This window comes from Gopherus evgoodei, chromosome 1 (assembly GCF_007399415.2).
Source record: "Gopherus evgoodei ecotype Sinaloan lineage chromosome 1, rGopEvg1_v1.p, whole genome shotgun sequence".
Lineage (NCBI taxonomy): Eukaryota > Metazoa > Chordata > Testudines > Testudinidae > Gopherus > Gopherus evgoodei.
In genome coordinates, this window is record NC_044322.1 from 204,895,980 (window position 1) to 204,910,578 (window position 14,599).

Sequence of the window (14,599 nt, forward strand, 5' to 3'; positions counted from 1 at the left end):
AAAACCCTTAACTGTTAAAATTTCAGTTGCTTTAAGACACATTTCATTGCTTTCCATTACATGCATCTTTGCAGTATACAGTACGTGCCTGAATTTCCTGTCTTTTACAAACATGATAGCTGTCAACCTTAGAATATTTCCAAGAACAACATATGGAACCATTAGCTTTAGATTATATTTCATTTAAAGGAAAGTGACAGCTTTTACATAAACTTTTCCAGAGAGTTTTCCCACATGCAAAGTCTGAGCATATAAATCAGCCCACACCTCTAGAAACTGAAGATCAAACCAGTTCAGACAGTCTCCAGAACCACACTTTTGGCCTCCCTGCCTGAGATTTCTGTCTTAAGACAAATGAGATAGAGAAAAGCCATTTCTGAACTTTATAAAGTGTGCTTAATGTAGTGGTGGCAGTATAAACTAATGGTTAGAGGATGGAGTGGCACTCAGGAGACCTGGGTTCAATTCCCATCTCTGCTACTGACCTGTTGGGTGACCTTGGGCAAGTCATGTCCCCTCCCTATGCTTTAGTTTTGCCATCTGTAAAGTGGAGATAATGATACTGACCTTTGTAAAGCACTTTGAAACCTGCTGATGAAAAGTGCTATATAAGAGCTAGGTATTATTTTTTCCAAGTTTCCCATGTGACAGCGTTAAGCTGGGCTGCTGCAAGAGTGTCATGGAAGGCAGGTATGTGAGCCCTAGAGAGAGAGAGAGAGGCCTTTTTTTCCTATAAACTGTGAAAGGGTTACCTCAGGTCCATTACGGGCACCTGAGACCTTGGAAAGCTCCTCCTCTGATTAGAGAGGGGAAGGAGAGATAAGCTGTTGCCAGGCTAATGGCAGCAGGGAGATAGGCTACTCCAAGGTGAGAGGCTGCTCTCCTCCCTATCATAGGAAACCCCCAAGGTGGATTGCCTGTTTAGGGGAAGGACTGACACCCTGGGCTCAACAGCAGGACACCCCCCCCCCCCCAGCAAAGAGGGCATGGGAAAGATATTCCCCTTTTGCTTTGTGTTTGTAAATTGGTTCCTTTTTGTTTGCTGGAGGAACCGTCCTTGGTCCTGTCTTCAGGCCTACTTTGAAAGGACTGATAAGAGAACATGGAGTGGGAGGACAAACACTGTCTAAAGTGGGACTGATTTAACCCAGGCCCCGCCACTGCCAGAGGAGGAAGTGCAGAGTCCAGCCAGATGGAGAGGCCTTCCACATCCTAAAATCTTGGTTGAAAAATCTGTAAGAAAATTGAATGATGCTTCCGTGCTTGATGTATCTACACCAGGTCTAACCCTATGGAGACATCAGGTATTTAACTCTAGAGATACACCAACCCATGTGTCTGCAACTCTCCAAGGAAGGACAGGACTTTGGGATACTAGGGCCAAATCCAACTCTTGAGGAAGTCTTTCCATTAATTTCAAGAGAGCTGGATGGGGCCCTTAGTGAGATTCTATTGAATTGGAGAGAGAAATAGATAACTTACTAATGGGGAGGGAGACATACCTCGTCTGTGCAGCAATAGGAATATTGACTCCCACCCAGAAATGGGCATACATTTTCATTTACACTGCAGTGAGTAAATGTGCAGCATTGTTGAGGATGGTGTGAATACCATCCTCCACAATGTTTCTCTCAAATGACAACAGAGTGCTTTAGGAGAGCAATGGCTGAGCAGAACATTGGCGTCTGCCACATGGCCTCTAACAAATAAATTGGGCAGATAGCATTACGTCCGAAGACCATTCCAAGCTGGGTTATTTGAGGTACATCTACATGGTCCGTGGCAGTGAGCATCCCAGCTCTGGTCGACAGCCTCGGACTTGCGCTAGTGCTCTAAAAATAGCTGCATAGGCAGTGCTTTGAAGTTGAGAGGTTTTTGTTTCTTTTTCTTTAAAAAAAAACAACATTTGAAAATAGTGTTTCCTTTGGTAAATTTCATCAGTATTGTGAATCCAAACACAACAGCATTGGTGATAGGAGAGAGCCATAGGAAAAATGAACCAAAATCCTAGGAATCCTGCAAACAATCAGAAACTCCAAAACATCGTTCTCGATCTATCATGAAGGATTGCTTCATTAACAGGCATAGAAATATGAACTTAATATACCTGCATGATGGATAGCTAAGCATGTCTCAGTTTCTGCTTGTTCTCTGAGTGCCACTACAGAATGGCAGCGTTATGGTTGTTTGTGAGACTAACATCATTATTTCAAATGTTTGGGGCTATTTTTGGTTTTGGTAAAGTGGAACCTTAATTTGGGAGTTTCCAGCTTTCTAATGTTTGATGGGGGTGTTTTGAGAAAGGTACAATGTTCTCTTAAGGCTTTTTTTGGCTAACTATGGGATAGATTATTTCAACCTTAGCTCCAGGTCAACCAAGTTTTCTGCCCAGGAGACTTGATAAGGTGAGAGGGGCTGCAAAATTCAGACCTGTTCTGGGTATCAAACCCCATCCCTCAACATTTCAAGTTGTTCAGAAAGAGGGGTTAGGTTTGGTCTCTTAGAAATAGGGGTCAGCACCAAAATTTAGACCCATGTTAAGAAAAATCCTAAATCTTGCAGGTATTCAGATGCAGACTTTGTTTGGACAAATCTCTATATATTGACAGCCACATACCTATCTCGACTTCAGTGCTAAACCCATAGAGTGACAGGATCAGCATACATAATTTTAAATTCTCAGGCTCTTGCCTATTTGGTCAAACTTTTCCATTAGTTTTGGCACGTTAAGTACCTTCTCCCCCATCCCAAAGCTGGGCCTTTCTGCTAACTCATGATTTACGCTCTGATTTACTGTGCATTCATTTTGTCATTGCAAAAATACAAAGACACAGAAATGTTTTAAATGACTGAGAAATCTCTTTAAAATGGCATCTTTCATCTAAAGGACGTAAGTATTAGAGAAGCATCTGGTGTATCTTATCCTGCTTCTGCCTTAGGCCAAAAGGATTAAGCAGCTGACCGTTTTGCGCTAAGGCAATCAGTACTTATTTTCTTAAGCTGAGCCATGCTTTCCTCTAAGATGTGCTTCAGTCTGGCTCATTATTTTTTATCATTCTTTCTTGCCTTTTTTTAAAAAAAATCCCTTCTCCCTCCACTTCAGCTGCTGAATTGCTGCAGGCAGCAGCAAACTTGAAAGACAGAAATTACAAAGTAAACGGTCTTTTTAAGATGGCTCCTTCCAGGGCCACCCTTCACCAGCAAGCCCCAGTTACCATTCCCTACCTAGGGAGTGAGGCCCAGATCCTCAAAGATATTTAGGCATCTAACTCCCATTGATTTGAACAGGATTAAGCACCTACAGACGTTTGAGGATCTGAGTGTGAGTGTCAAACTAGTCCCATGATGACTATGCCTCATGGCACTGAGGAAAGCCTGCTCCAGAAGGTGGCTGGGAATCCTGGTGCTGAGGGAAGACTGCTTCAGAAGCCAGTGTTTCACTCTTCCTGTGCTTATCAGGATGACCCAGAACTAGGTTGACCAGATAGCAAGTGTGAAAAATTCGTACAGGGGCTGGGCGGTAATAGGCACCTTTATAAGAAAAAGCCCCAAATATCAGGACTGTCCCTATAAAATTGGGACATCTGGTCACCCTATCCAGAACTAGCATACAAGGCTGGACTTTTTGAGATGGTTTCTAAGGAAAACACCTGGTTTTCAGTGAAGCCCTTGTTTTACTAAATTTTGTTCTCATCTGGGGAGACAAAGATTTCCAGTTACTAGCTTAATGTCACACTGTAGGTTGTACTTTGGCTTCCACTTGTGGCTCTGACCACTGATAAGAATCCTTTTCCAGATGTGTACCTAAGGGTGATGGGTGGGATGAGTATGACAATACCAAGTTTCTGTATAATCAGTGAGGTTAAAGGTCACCTAGATGTGCCTTCCATCATAGCAGTGACTGCTATGCAGCCACTAAATCAGATACATCTTGCATGAGGCCTTCTCATTGGGATATTCCTGAATCTTGCTGTAGGGCCCTTAGGGTTAAAGGCCTGATTCAACTCAATAAAATGGGTAGATAAGACTCCTTCCCATTGATTTGAATGGGAGTTGGTTTGAGCTCTCTATGAATTAATTTTTCCAAGCCCCTTTATTCTAACACAGTTTCCTTGACTAGGGTGGAGTTGGGATGACCAGATAGCAAGTGTAAAAAATGGAGACACGAGTGGGGGGTAATAGGACCCTATATAAGAAAAAGCCCCCAAAATTGGCACTGTCCCTATAAAATCAGGACATCTGGTCACCCTAGGTGGAGTTCATATTTTTAGACTGTATGTTACAAAACATTAGGATAGAAGATTGGTACTCAGGAGTTATTGCCTATGGCATGGTGTGACTAGTACAGTTCTCAACAAAAAATGCCAGTGAACATGCTAGTTACAGAAACCATAGCAGAAACAGAGCTAGCTGAATAAGCAGGTCCAAATTTTCATATGCATTTTTGTAAAAAATAATTGTCTTTTTTAGGGAGGTCGGGGGAGGATGGAGAAAGATGAAAATTTTTGTAAAAGTATCTAACTTTCAAATTCTATCTGGCTCTGGAGATGGATTTTCACCAAAATGTTATTAGAAATTGCTGGTTGAAAAGCAAGTAAAAATGTTCACAAATATTTTTGAGAAATTTCTTCCTTTTCTGCCAAAATTCAATTTTTTTCAACCACCTAGAATTCAAACCCTACTAGCTTATAGCTCTGGCTTAAGCAGAGCTGTAGCTAGGATGGATTTAATTGTCTCATGGAGCAAGAACCCCACCTAAAGAAATAGCAACATGCAGCAAGATTTGTCGTTCAGAGCTTTTTCTTCTGTATTGTATCAAATCCTTTAGCAACCCTTAAGGTTGCATTTTGATAGGTTATGGATGAAACTCAGCTAAGTACAACGCTGATCTGTTATAAAAGAGATGCAGTCTTTTTAGACGAGGCATTTCGAAAGGGTTTTAAAAAAATTATTATAAAAGAGAACCTGTCCCACACTTATTTCCTAAAATCTCCTTTCTCGGGAAAGTCCTGTGGTGTAATCATTTGTGTCTGTTCATCAGCATGACACAAAATTCTCACTTTCCAATAAATATGCTTTGTTTTTCTCCTTGGAAAAAATATATATAAAGTGTTACAATGTCTATTGTACAGTTTGTGTCCTGGCTATAGTATGAGGTCCGTGGCTGAAAGAGTGGGGGGAAAATTTTTTTGTGTTTTTTGTTTAATGCAAACAAACTGCAACTGGTTATGCCCTCTGGTTACAGGGATTAAAAAATATAAAGGAGTCTTTACTGCTTAAAAGCATCAGTGCTACTGGTTTGAAATATTTCACTGTAAAGGCTTGTGGTTTTCAAAATGACAAATACAATGTTTATTTAGGCCCTTGACTGAATACTGAAAGAAAGAGGCATGGGCATTTAGGTGGCTTGAGAAGAATTTCCATGTCTGGCCACTTGCGGCTTGAACAGCTATTAGGATGCAGGCAAGAGACAGCAGTCAAAGGTTAAGTTGCTCTTTTTAGTATGGGTATCCATGGTGGTAACTTTCATGGTGACGGTAGTCATCTTGGTAACCTTCCTGGTATCCCTGGTGATAGCTATGGTAACCATACCCACCATACTCATCTTCTGGGCATCGCATGCCAAGTGATTGCTGAATTGCCATTTCCTGTCGCCGGAGCTGCATGGAATCGATCAAATCATACACGATCACCATGGACCACATTGGGGAAGGGTACCAGGATTTGACGTTTCCATCTTTCCCAACCAGAAGCATGGAGAAATATTCAGGGCTGATTTGGAAATAATTGCGGATGTCTTTCACCAGGTTAGCAGGGACATCTTCTCGCTCCACGTTGGAGCTTCCTAGAAAAGGATAGAATGAGGCACAACGCTGGTGTTTTGGCTGCCCGGCTAAATGATAATTTGGAAAGTATACCCTGTGGCCTTTTCTTGCTATTTTACTGCCCTCTGTAAAAGATCCTGGTCAATATAAGGACCTCACAACCCTCCTCAGCAGAGACTGACTTCAGGATCTCCTATTTCCAAAAACACAGGTCACTGTCATGTGAGCAGAAGAATGTATTTGTTTCGGTAGGGTTTTATCTGTTCTGCAGGCTGTAGCCAACAGAGGGTGATATCACGTATCTGATATTCCGTGCCATTTGGGACAGTGGTTATATACCCCAAAAGAGAGGGAGGGTGGTGAGGTTCCTCCCTTTTTTCACCTCTCCTTTGGTGGATGTACTTAATAGGGTTACGTAGCTGAAAAGCTCCCTGCCTCCAACATGTGCTGTGGTAGTGAGATCTCTAGGGCAAGGCTAAGCCCATGTGGGCCTTGTGGCACTGAAGGAAGCAAGGAATTGAAGATGAAAGGAACCTTGAATGAAGCCAGAGGCCTGCATGTGAGAAGTGGCTGTGACTGTGCTTTATTAGCTTCCCTTATAGAAAATAATGGTATGGACACCCCTTTGGTGGGGGAGGGGGCAAGGAGAAGAGTGCATTTGACCCACTCTATTTTGACTTCAGTGGGAGCTAAAGACATGCTGCATCTAGCCCTGTCCCTACCAATTATGGTGCCCTACACAGCCCGAGCGCCCCCCTCCCAGGCAGAGGGTGTGGGGAGCGCTCAAGGCTTGTGGGGCCACAGAGGCAGGAGATGTGGTGGCTGCTTTGGGGGCCCCCACAGGCCCAGAGCAGCCAGGGGGATTAGCGGGGGGCCTGGCACCAGCATCAGGAAGCGGAACAACCCATCCCCAGCCTGCTCTGCTCCCCCTGCCCCAGCCATGTCGCTCGGGGGAGGGAGCTTGGGGGAAGGGACCCGCCCCCTCCCCCTCGCGCATTCACTGGTGGCAGGAAGCAGAGCGACACAGCAGGGAGCCAGTGGAGTGGAGCGGGCTGGGGCGCTCTGCTTCCTGCTACCACTGGTGAGTGCAGGCGTTGGCCTGATCCCCCTGCAGCGCCAGATCCCCCTGCTGATCCTCTGGCCACGTCCGTCGCTGGGGGAGGGGGCTTGGGAGACGGGGTGGGGTGAGGGCAGGAAGTGGTGAGGCAGGGGCAGAGGGAGTTGTCCTGGGCCCCGCACCCCTCTAGGAACGCACAGTGGGGCCAGCTGGGGGATGGGGCTGGCTGCCGGCACTGCTGCACCGAAGCACACAGCTGCATAGGGCACCATGAAATTTGGGGCAATTTGGTGCCCTACGCAGCTGCATATTCTGCAAATGCCTAAGGATGGCCCTGGCTGCAACTTTCAGGCTCAGGCCCATCGTTTTTATCCTGGCAGCGTGTCTTAAACAGGAATGTTATGAAAGTTAGAAAATGTGCTTTAATTCTAGTCATATCTGTGCCTCTTACCACCCTTTCAAGCAAAGGTCCCAGCTGCCTCTTAGAAACACACAGTCCTGTGTGTGTGCGCCCTTCATGAGCAGTCATTAAAGACCAGGAAACCATTTCTCACCATTGATGGGATACAGTTCTAAGACACCACCGATCTCTTCCCCGAGTCCTAGCAGCTTGAGGATAGTTATGTGGCGCAGACCTGCAAAGGAATGAGAGAGGTTTTGGGTGACACCAGATCTTTCCACTCAGTCATGGACAGATGTTATTTTAACTGTCCAGATCCATGCTTATTTATTGGGGTCCAATCCCACCCTTCTGTGCAGGGACTGACACTGATTTCAATAGGAGTGCTGCACGTGAGCCATAGACTGAAGCAACCATTCTGATAGTCTAGTCTGACCTCCTGCATAACACAGGCTGTAGAATTTCCCTGAAATAATTCTGTGGCATGGTGGGCTTAATCAGCAGTTGGAATTTGGCGATAAACTAATCCATACAGGCAATGTGAAACTTACGTTGTGAAAGCAGAGACATCCAGTGTGGTTCTGCTGCGTGGGAAGGCAATCACAGAGGGGACAGGCACACTGGGGAATTGCAGAGGCCAACTCTGTGAGCATAACTTCTTTTTCCACACAATGGGAGGTGGGCTTGGAGGTGCGGGAAGTGGGGTGGGTGAGGTGCACCAAGAGGGACACAGGGCAGGTGGATGCTACTGCAGTAGTGGTCATGGAGTCTCCTGGTGTGTGCACGGATGGATTCTTCAGAGGCTGAATGAAGGAGCCCTCTTGTCCCAAGCCCAGCCTCTTAAGTTGTTCCCTAAATATTCTCCTAATGTTCTTACACTTGCATAAACCAGAGTACAGAATAGCTCCTGCACACCTCTGGTCTGATATACATAACAATATCTCAGTACTTGTGTTTATTGTTTGACTCGAAGAGTCTTTTATGAGGTCCAAACAACATGTGAGTTGGTGATCTTGTATTAGTTCAACTACCCAGGAATTGAAATGCCATGGGAAGAGCAGCTCTCATGTTGTTTTGGCCTCCACCATGGCTCTACTCAGTCAAAACTGCCAACAACTAAGATCTGAAGGATTTTGCTCTAAGACATTAAAAAAAACAACTGTGAACAAAGTAAATATAATTAAAGACAAATATTAGAACCTTAGCTCACCCTGGCACAAATCCCCCAGGCATTCATGTTAAGGCAGGTAAGCTGGGCAGGTGCAATTTATTGCTCACATTTATAAATTGCTCTTCATTTTCCCAAATTAGGGAACATACGCTCTGCCCCTTGGCTTTAAATGCATGGATTGTGAGCAGTGTTCCCTCCAACTTTTCCCACGCATGTGCGGAATGAATTTTGTATGTGCATCAATATGGAGGTGCACATACAAAATTAATGTGGTGGGGGTGGGCCGAGGGGTTTGGAGTGTCGGAGGGGGCTCAGGGCTGGGGCAGAGAGTTGATGTGCAGGGGTGTCAGGGCTCTGACTGGGAGCGTGGGCTCTGGGGTGGGACCAGGGATGACAGACTGGGGCAGAGGGTAGGGGTGTGAGGGCTCTGGCTTGGGGTGTGGGCTCTGGGGTGGGCTAGAGGGTTTAGGGGGCAGGCTGTGGGGTGGGTCCGGAGATGAGGGGCTCAGGAAGGGGCAGAGGGTTGGGGTGCTTGCAGGGATGCAGACTCTGGGGTGGGGCTGGGGATGAGGGCTCAGGGCTGGGGCAGAGGTTTGGGGAGGGGCTCTGGGTTGAGGCTGATGAGGAGGGGCAGGGGCAGAGGGTTGGGGTGGGGGGGTGAGGGCTCTGGCTAGGGATGCGGGGTTTGGAGGTGCAGGAGGGTGCTTCAGGGCTATGGTGGGGAGAGATAACTCTCTCCCAGCTCTCTCTCCCCACAGCAGCACCTGGGTTTGGGGGAGAGGTGCCTCTCCCCGCTGCGGTAGCTCCGGGGCTGGGGCCAGAGAATAGATGCCCCTCCCCTGGCTGTGGCAGGTCCGGGCCAGGGTTCGGTTGGGGCCGGAGTGCCAGGGCTGAGCTGGGGCTGAGAGAGGGGCACTGTGGCTGGTCCTGGATAGGCGGGTTCCCTGAGCACCTGTGCGGTGCTAAATATGCTGCTGCGCAGCCATGCAGTTTACAGGGAACTTAGGTCGTGGGGGGCAGGGTGCATAATCTCAAGTCAAGAAGCTGTAGGGTCTGGTAACTAATAAGACAGCCTTAGAAGTGTCATGTTGATCTCCTAATACTTGAAGGATGGTCAGAGACCATCACTAGGTGCAAAGCAAAACTATATTACTGTATCAGACCATGAGTCCACTATCCCCTACCCCCACCTCCTGCCATACCAGATCAGCCCACTAGTCCATCTAATCTCATAGCCCTCTAGGGGAGTATCCTGCCATGCTGGATCAGACCATTGGTCCATCTTAGTCTGATATCCTGCCTTTGGCAATAGAAGCATCAAAGAAGGGAAAATCACCCCTCCTAATTACTCCTGACCAGTTGTGCAACCCTACTCATGGGGATGAAAACTCTTTCCTGACTCATGGAGCAGTTGTTGGGGTGAGATTCACAAAGGTATTTTATGTACCTATCTTCCATTGAAATCAAGGGGAGTTAGGTCCCTAAATATATTTGTGAATCCCCCTCTTCATGCCTTGCTGCATGAGATTTTGTTACCTTAGTTTGCAAAAACTCTCAGGAGATCCAAAGAATAGTGAGAGCTTTATTTTAAATCAGCTGAAAGAAATGAAGAGAGAACCCCACCAAATGCATGAAAAAGTCAGCATGCAGAGAATAATGCGCTTATTCATGAGATGTACAGTGGCAAACTGTTTGGAGGTAACATAACCTGTAGCCATCAAGTGGGAAATTACTAAATGGATCAGATTAAATCAGGCGTCCATTTTTTCCTTTTTAGACAGAAGATTGGAATGTTGTCTTTGAGAAAAGATCATAGAGATGCACCAGGGTCCCAGTTAGTGAGGCACCTCTTTCTATACTGGGAAGAGTCCTGGAAGCTACTATTTTAGTGACCCAGAGGCAGGACGCTTGGAAATGCACAGCTTGATTAAGAATATTCAACCATGGCATGAAGAAAAAAGGAGGGTCATGCCTTATTAACTCTCTGGAATTCCTTGAGGCTATCCCCAACAAAAGGAAGAGAGTTAAGTGAATAGTGGCTGTATACAGATCTTCAGGAAGAATGTGACAAAGTTCCACATCACACACTAATTTGGTGACAAGGGAAATGGAAGCAGCTGAGGGTGTGTATTACAGTGTGAATGAGATTAAGAGAGTGACTTTGTGAGGCCTGGTCTGCAGTAGGGAGGGGATCGATCTAAGTTACACAACTTCAGCTACGTTATTCACGTAGCTGAAGTTGTGTAACTTAGATTGATTTACTGGGGCGTCCTCACTACGGTGAGTCGACTGCTACCGCTCCCCTGTCGACTCTACCTGCGCCTCTCCCAGAGCTGGAGTGCAGGAGTTGACGGGGGAGCGCTCAGGGATCAATTTATCGTGTCTAGACTAGATGCGATAAATTGATCCCTGCAGGATCGATCACTACCTGCTGATCTGGCCGGTAGTGAAGACCTGCACTAAGTAACATGTTGGATCCTTGCTTATTCAGGCACCACTGACATTCACTGAAACAGTTGGAGACATATGCTACAGAAGACATTCCACTACATTGCCGTTCAACAGGGAAAAAATCTAGCCCCTGCCGCTACAGCTGCACAGAAGACTCCAGACAGTGTGGAGCTATGATGCATGGAGGAGGCTACACACCAGAAAGCTGGGCAGCGGTGTACTTGCTCTATTTACATGGCTGGTAGGGATAAGACAGGGAATAGACAGAGCTGAGGGAGCCCCCACTGCATGGATTCTCTAGCTCTTCCTTTCCAGTAAGGGCTATGGGCACCCTGTGGGCTCTTCATGCTAAGGGGTTTGAAGTGGCCTCCATGAAGATGCTTTGCATAGTTGGGATGAGGAAGGAAAGAACATAGCTCTCTCCATCCTTCCATGCATCTCCTTGCTGCCCATCCTGGCTCTGTACTGGGCTGATAATTGGTTCCTATAAGCACAACTTGCTTATACCACTAATTTGCTGAGCTGTGACAACAAGATGGACAAGCCTAGGGCTGTTCTATTGCTAAAATGCCCATCAGAGAGAGAGTCTAAGGGGCTTAACTCTTCCCTAACCTAAATGAGGGATTTCAGAGGTGATATCAGCACCCCCAATGGTATGCTTGGGTGGCAGCGGTTACTACGGTTCATGTCAGAGGTTTGTCTTCTTCCATCCCTAGCTGGGTGAATTCGGTTAAGTTTTCAGTTGGACAGACCTCCTCAGACTGTCAGGGTTTAGATCTGAGTGAAGGAATCTGGAAGGATGTGGTGTGGGGAGCAAGAGCATAGTACAATCTGACTTACCAAAATTACAGGCCTGTCCACTGAGGGCAGAAAGCTGCTGGGAATAGGCCCAGTCCTCGTCGTTGGGAGCAGAGATCACCAGCAGCCTCCTCCTCCATCGAAACCTGGAAAGAGATGAGAACACAACAGAGAAGCATTGTTTTGTGCGGCCTCAAGCACCCTGTGCATTGTTTTTAATTGAGGGGTCAGTGTAGATATGGTATTTCACAACCTTCAAAGTGCTTTATGGAGCAGCCAAGGGGGCCCATTAGACGCTACTTTGACTCACATGATGCGCAATGCATCTTGCTCCTAAGGGAACCACAGTGCATCGTGGAAGATGTAGTCTGACCCAGGAGCCTGACCCTTGAAGCTTCCAAACGGCAACTCCGATGTGGCACTGCAGCACCATAAGTAGTTTAATGTCGAACTGACATGAAACAAAATGTTTCTATTCAGTTCTACAAAATGAACTAACCTCACCTGAAACAATGTTTCATTTCTTTTTTTTCCTGATGGAAAATTGAAAAATGTTGGCAAATTCAAAACTTTCTGAATGAAAATTTTGATTTTTGCAGAAATTGCATTTGTTTGTCAAAACATCATTTTGAAGGACAATTCCCACCCATCTCTAGTGGGGAAGCATTTTTAAAAGGTTTGTTAGTGTTAACTTAGGTGCTGAATGTGCTCCCCTAACTTGCTTAGGGGGGGTTATAGAATTATAGAAAAACAGCTTACCTCAGCTTTCATTATTGCTCCATAGTTCATATTTGGGGGTATATCCATACTGGCTGGAGGTAGGTTTGGTAAGCTCGTGTGCTAAAAATAGCAATGGTACTGGCAGCAGCATGGGCTAGTTGCCTCCACTACAGTCTTATCTGAGACCCTAGGTACATACTTGGATGGCTAGCCCATCACACTGCCACAGCTACATGGCTATTTTTAGTGCACTAGCGTGTGTATGTCTACCCAAGCTGGAAATGACACCATCAGCTGCAAAGCAGATGTAGACTTTGAGAGCTTAGAGGAGATGTGCTACAGAACTGATAATCAGACTGCTGCTTTTAACCACAAGTGGCTCTTTAATGTGTCTCCTGCAACTCTTTGCAGCATTTGATATTAAAACACTGTGTGATTTAATTATCAACCAGTCTGTTATTAACCAATCAGGATACTTTTACTATGTTATTAAGCTATCAACTGCACTAAATTATTAACTTATTTGTTGTGAGAATAATAGATAAAAAACTAAATATTTCCCCCATCATTCACACTACTGTGGCTCGTTTGGGTAATGTTGATTGCTAATTTGACTCCTGAACACCAAGGTCTGTGTATCGCTGTGCTAGAGGAAGCAGGGAAAGAAGGCAAGAGATGAAGAATGAGAAACGGGATGGGCAAAGCAGCTTAAAAATAAACCCAAGTTCTCCCCCAACACTCCCTTCTCATATTTATATTTGACTCTACAACCAAATTCAAGACATATGTTTGTGAAGGTTCCCAAATGTTTGGTCAATGTTTTCATTCATTATTTGTATTCGAATTAGAGATGGAGCCTGAGCTGCAAAGTTTGTATCCAGACCTGAGTTGTCTCAAAGTTCAGGTTGTGTTCAGATCTAGGACTTCAGTTCATCCCATTTACAGCTAGGATTCTCCATTAATTTCATAGTGTGGCACCCATCTTAATAAAGGGTTTATCTCCTCCACTCCTGTTTGTCATGATCACCTCCCCCCAACATTCATGAATGTACAAACCACCTCCCCTCCCATTTATGAGTACAATGTCCCTGTAGCAACTAGAGCAATTTATTCCATGGAAAAGGAGGATGAGAGGAACGATGGTGTAGTGATTTAGTGTGCTGACTTAGGAGACATGGGTTCAGGTCCTCGCTCCACCCTAGCTTTCCTGTGTAACCTTGGGATAAGTTATTTTAGTCTCTCTCTCTCTGCCTCAGTTCCTCATCCCGTATAATGTAGGTAATAGCACTGCCCTACCTCAGAGGAGTGTTGGGACACAGTGATAAAGACTGTGAGATGCTCAGATAGTGGGGTAATGGGAGCCATATATATAGCTATGAGAGAAGAGTATTGAGTGTACCCTTGGCTTCATTTTAGCAGTTGGAACAAGGAGGAACCAGCACCATGTGACTAGCCAGCTCCCTGTGGACCAGAATCAGGTGTTCCACAGACGAGCATTTGGGAACCTTTGCAGTAGAGGAATATAGGCCAGATGTAACTTGAGGGTCGAGGTCCAAATCTGAACACACAATATTTGGGGGTGCTGGATTTAGGAGTTCAGTTTCATCTCTAATTGTCATACCTATGTTCTTCCCAGTTCTATCCAGGACTGGAAGAGGATAAAGCCTAATCTCAATTTTGCATATTCATACATCTTGACTAAGCATCTGAATTTTGAATGCTCAGCCATCTTGACCCTCCATATCTCAAGATCTTTACCCATTGCCATCTCTAGTTGATATAATGGCACTGGGAATTGTATTGCAGACTGGGACAGAAAAATCACCATAGAATTTCTCACAATACACGTTAGCTTTCAAGTTGTTCTATGCTGCTAGAAGAGCTCCAACAGGTTGCAGTCATACAGTTTGTATATGGATTAGAGCTGCTCCTTCTAACTGAACATTTCACTGTGAGGACCACCTGGCATTGTCCACCCAAAAAGGGTGGTGACAGGGAAAGATTTGTAACCAGTCTCAAAAACCTAAATGAAAGGTTACTTAGTATTCTAAAACAACACTTTTCTCTGTAAAGGTGCCTCCCCATCCAAAACTAATTAGGTTTAAAAGAATTCACAAAACTGCAGGGATATTTTTGTACCAGGAAATGCTCTTTTAAATGGAGGCAGATGTTGCTAT

At 45.4% G+C, this 14,599-nt stretch overlaps 1 protein-coding gene across 1 annotated transcript in view; it reads right to left on the reverse strand.

Annotated features, from left to right (window-relative positions):
* Positions 1-553: 553 nt before the first annotated feature.
* Positions 554-14,599, reverse strand: part of CCDC80 (coiled-coil domain containing 80) — a 39,276-nt gene continuing 25,230 nt past the window's right edge. Inside the window, exons 6-8 of the mRNA XM_030532797.1 lie at positions 11,745-11,848; positions 7,437-7,517; positions 554-5,845 (exon numbers count right to left, since the gene is read on the reverse strand). Of these exons, the coding sequence (XP_030388657.1) occupies positions 5,499-5,845; positions 7,437-7,517; positions 11,745-11,848 (532 nt within the window). The 3' untranslated portion in view covers positions 554-5,498. The remainder of the gene's footprint in view (positions 5,846-7,436; positions 7,518-11,744; positions 11,849-14,599) is intronic.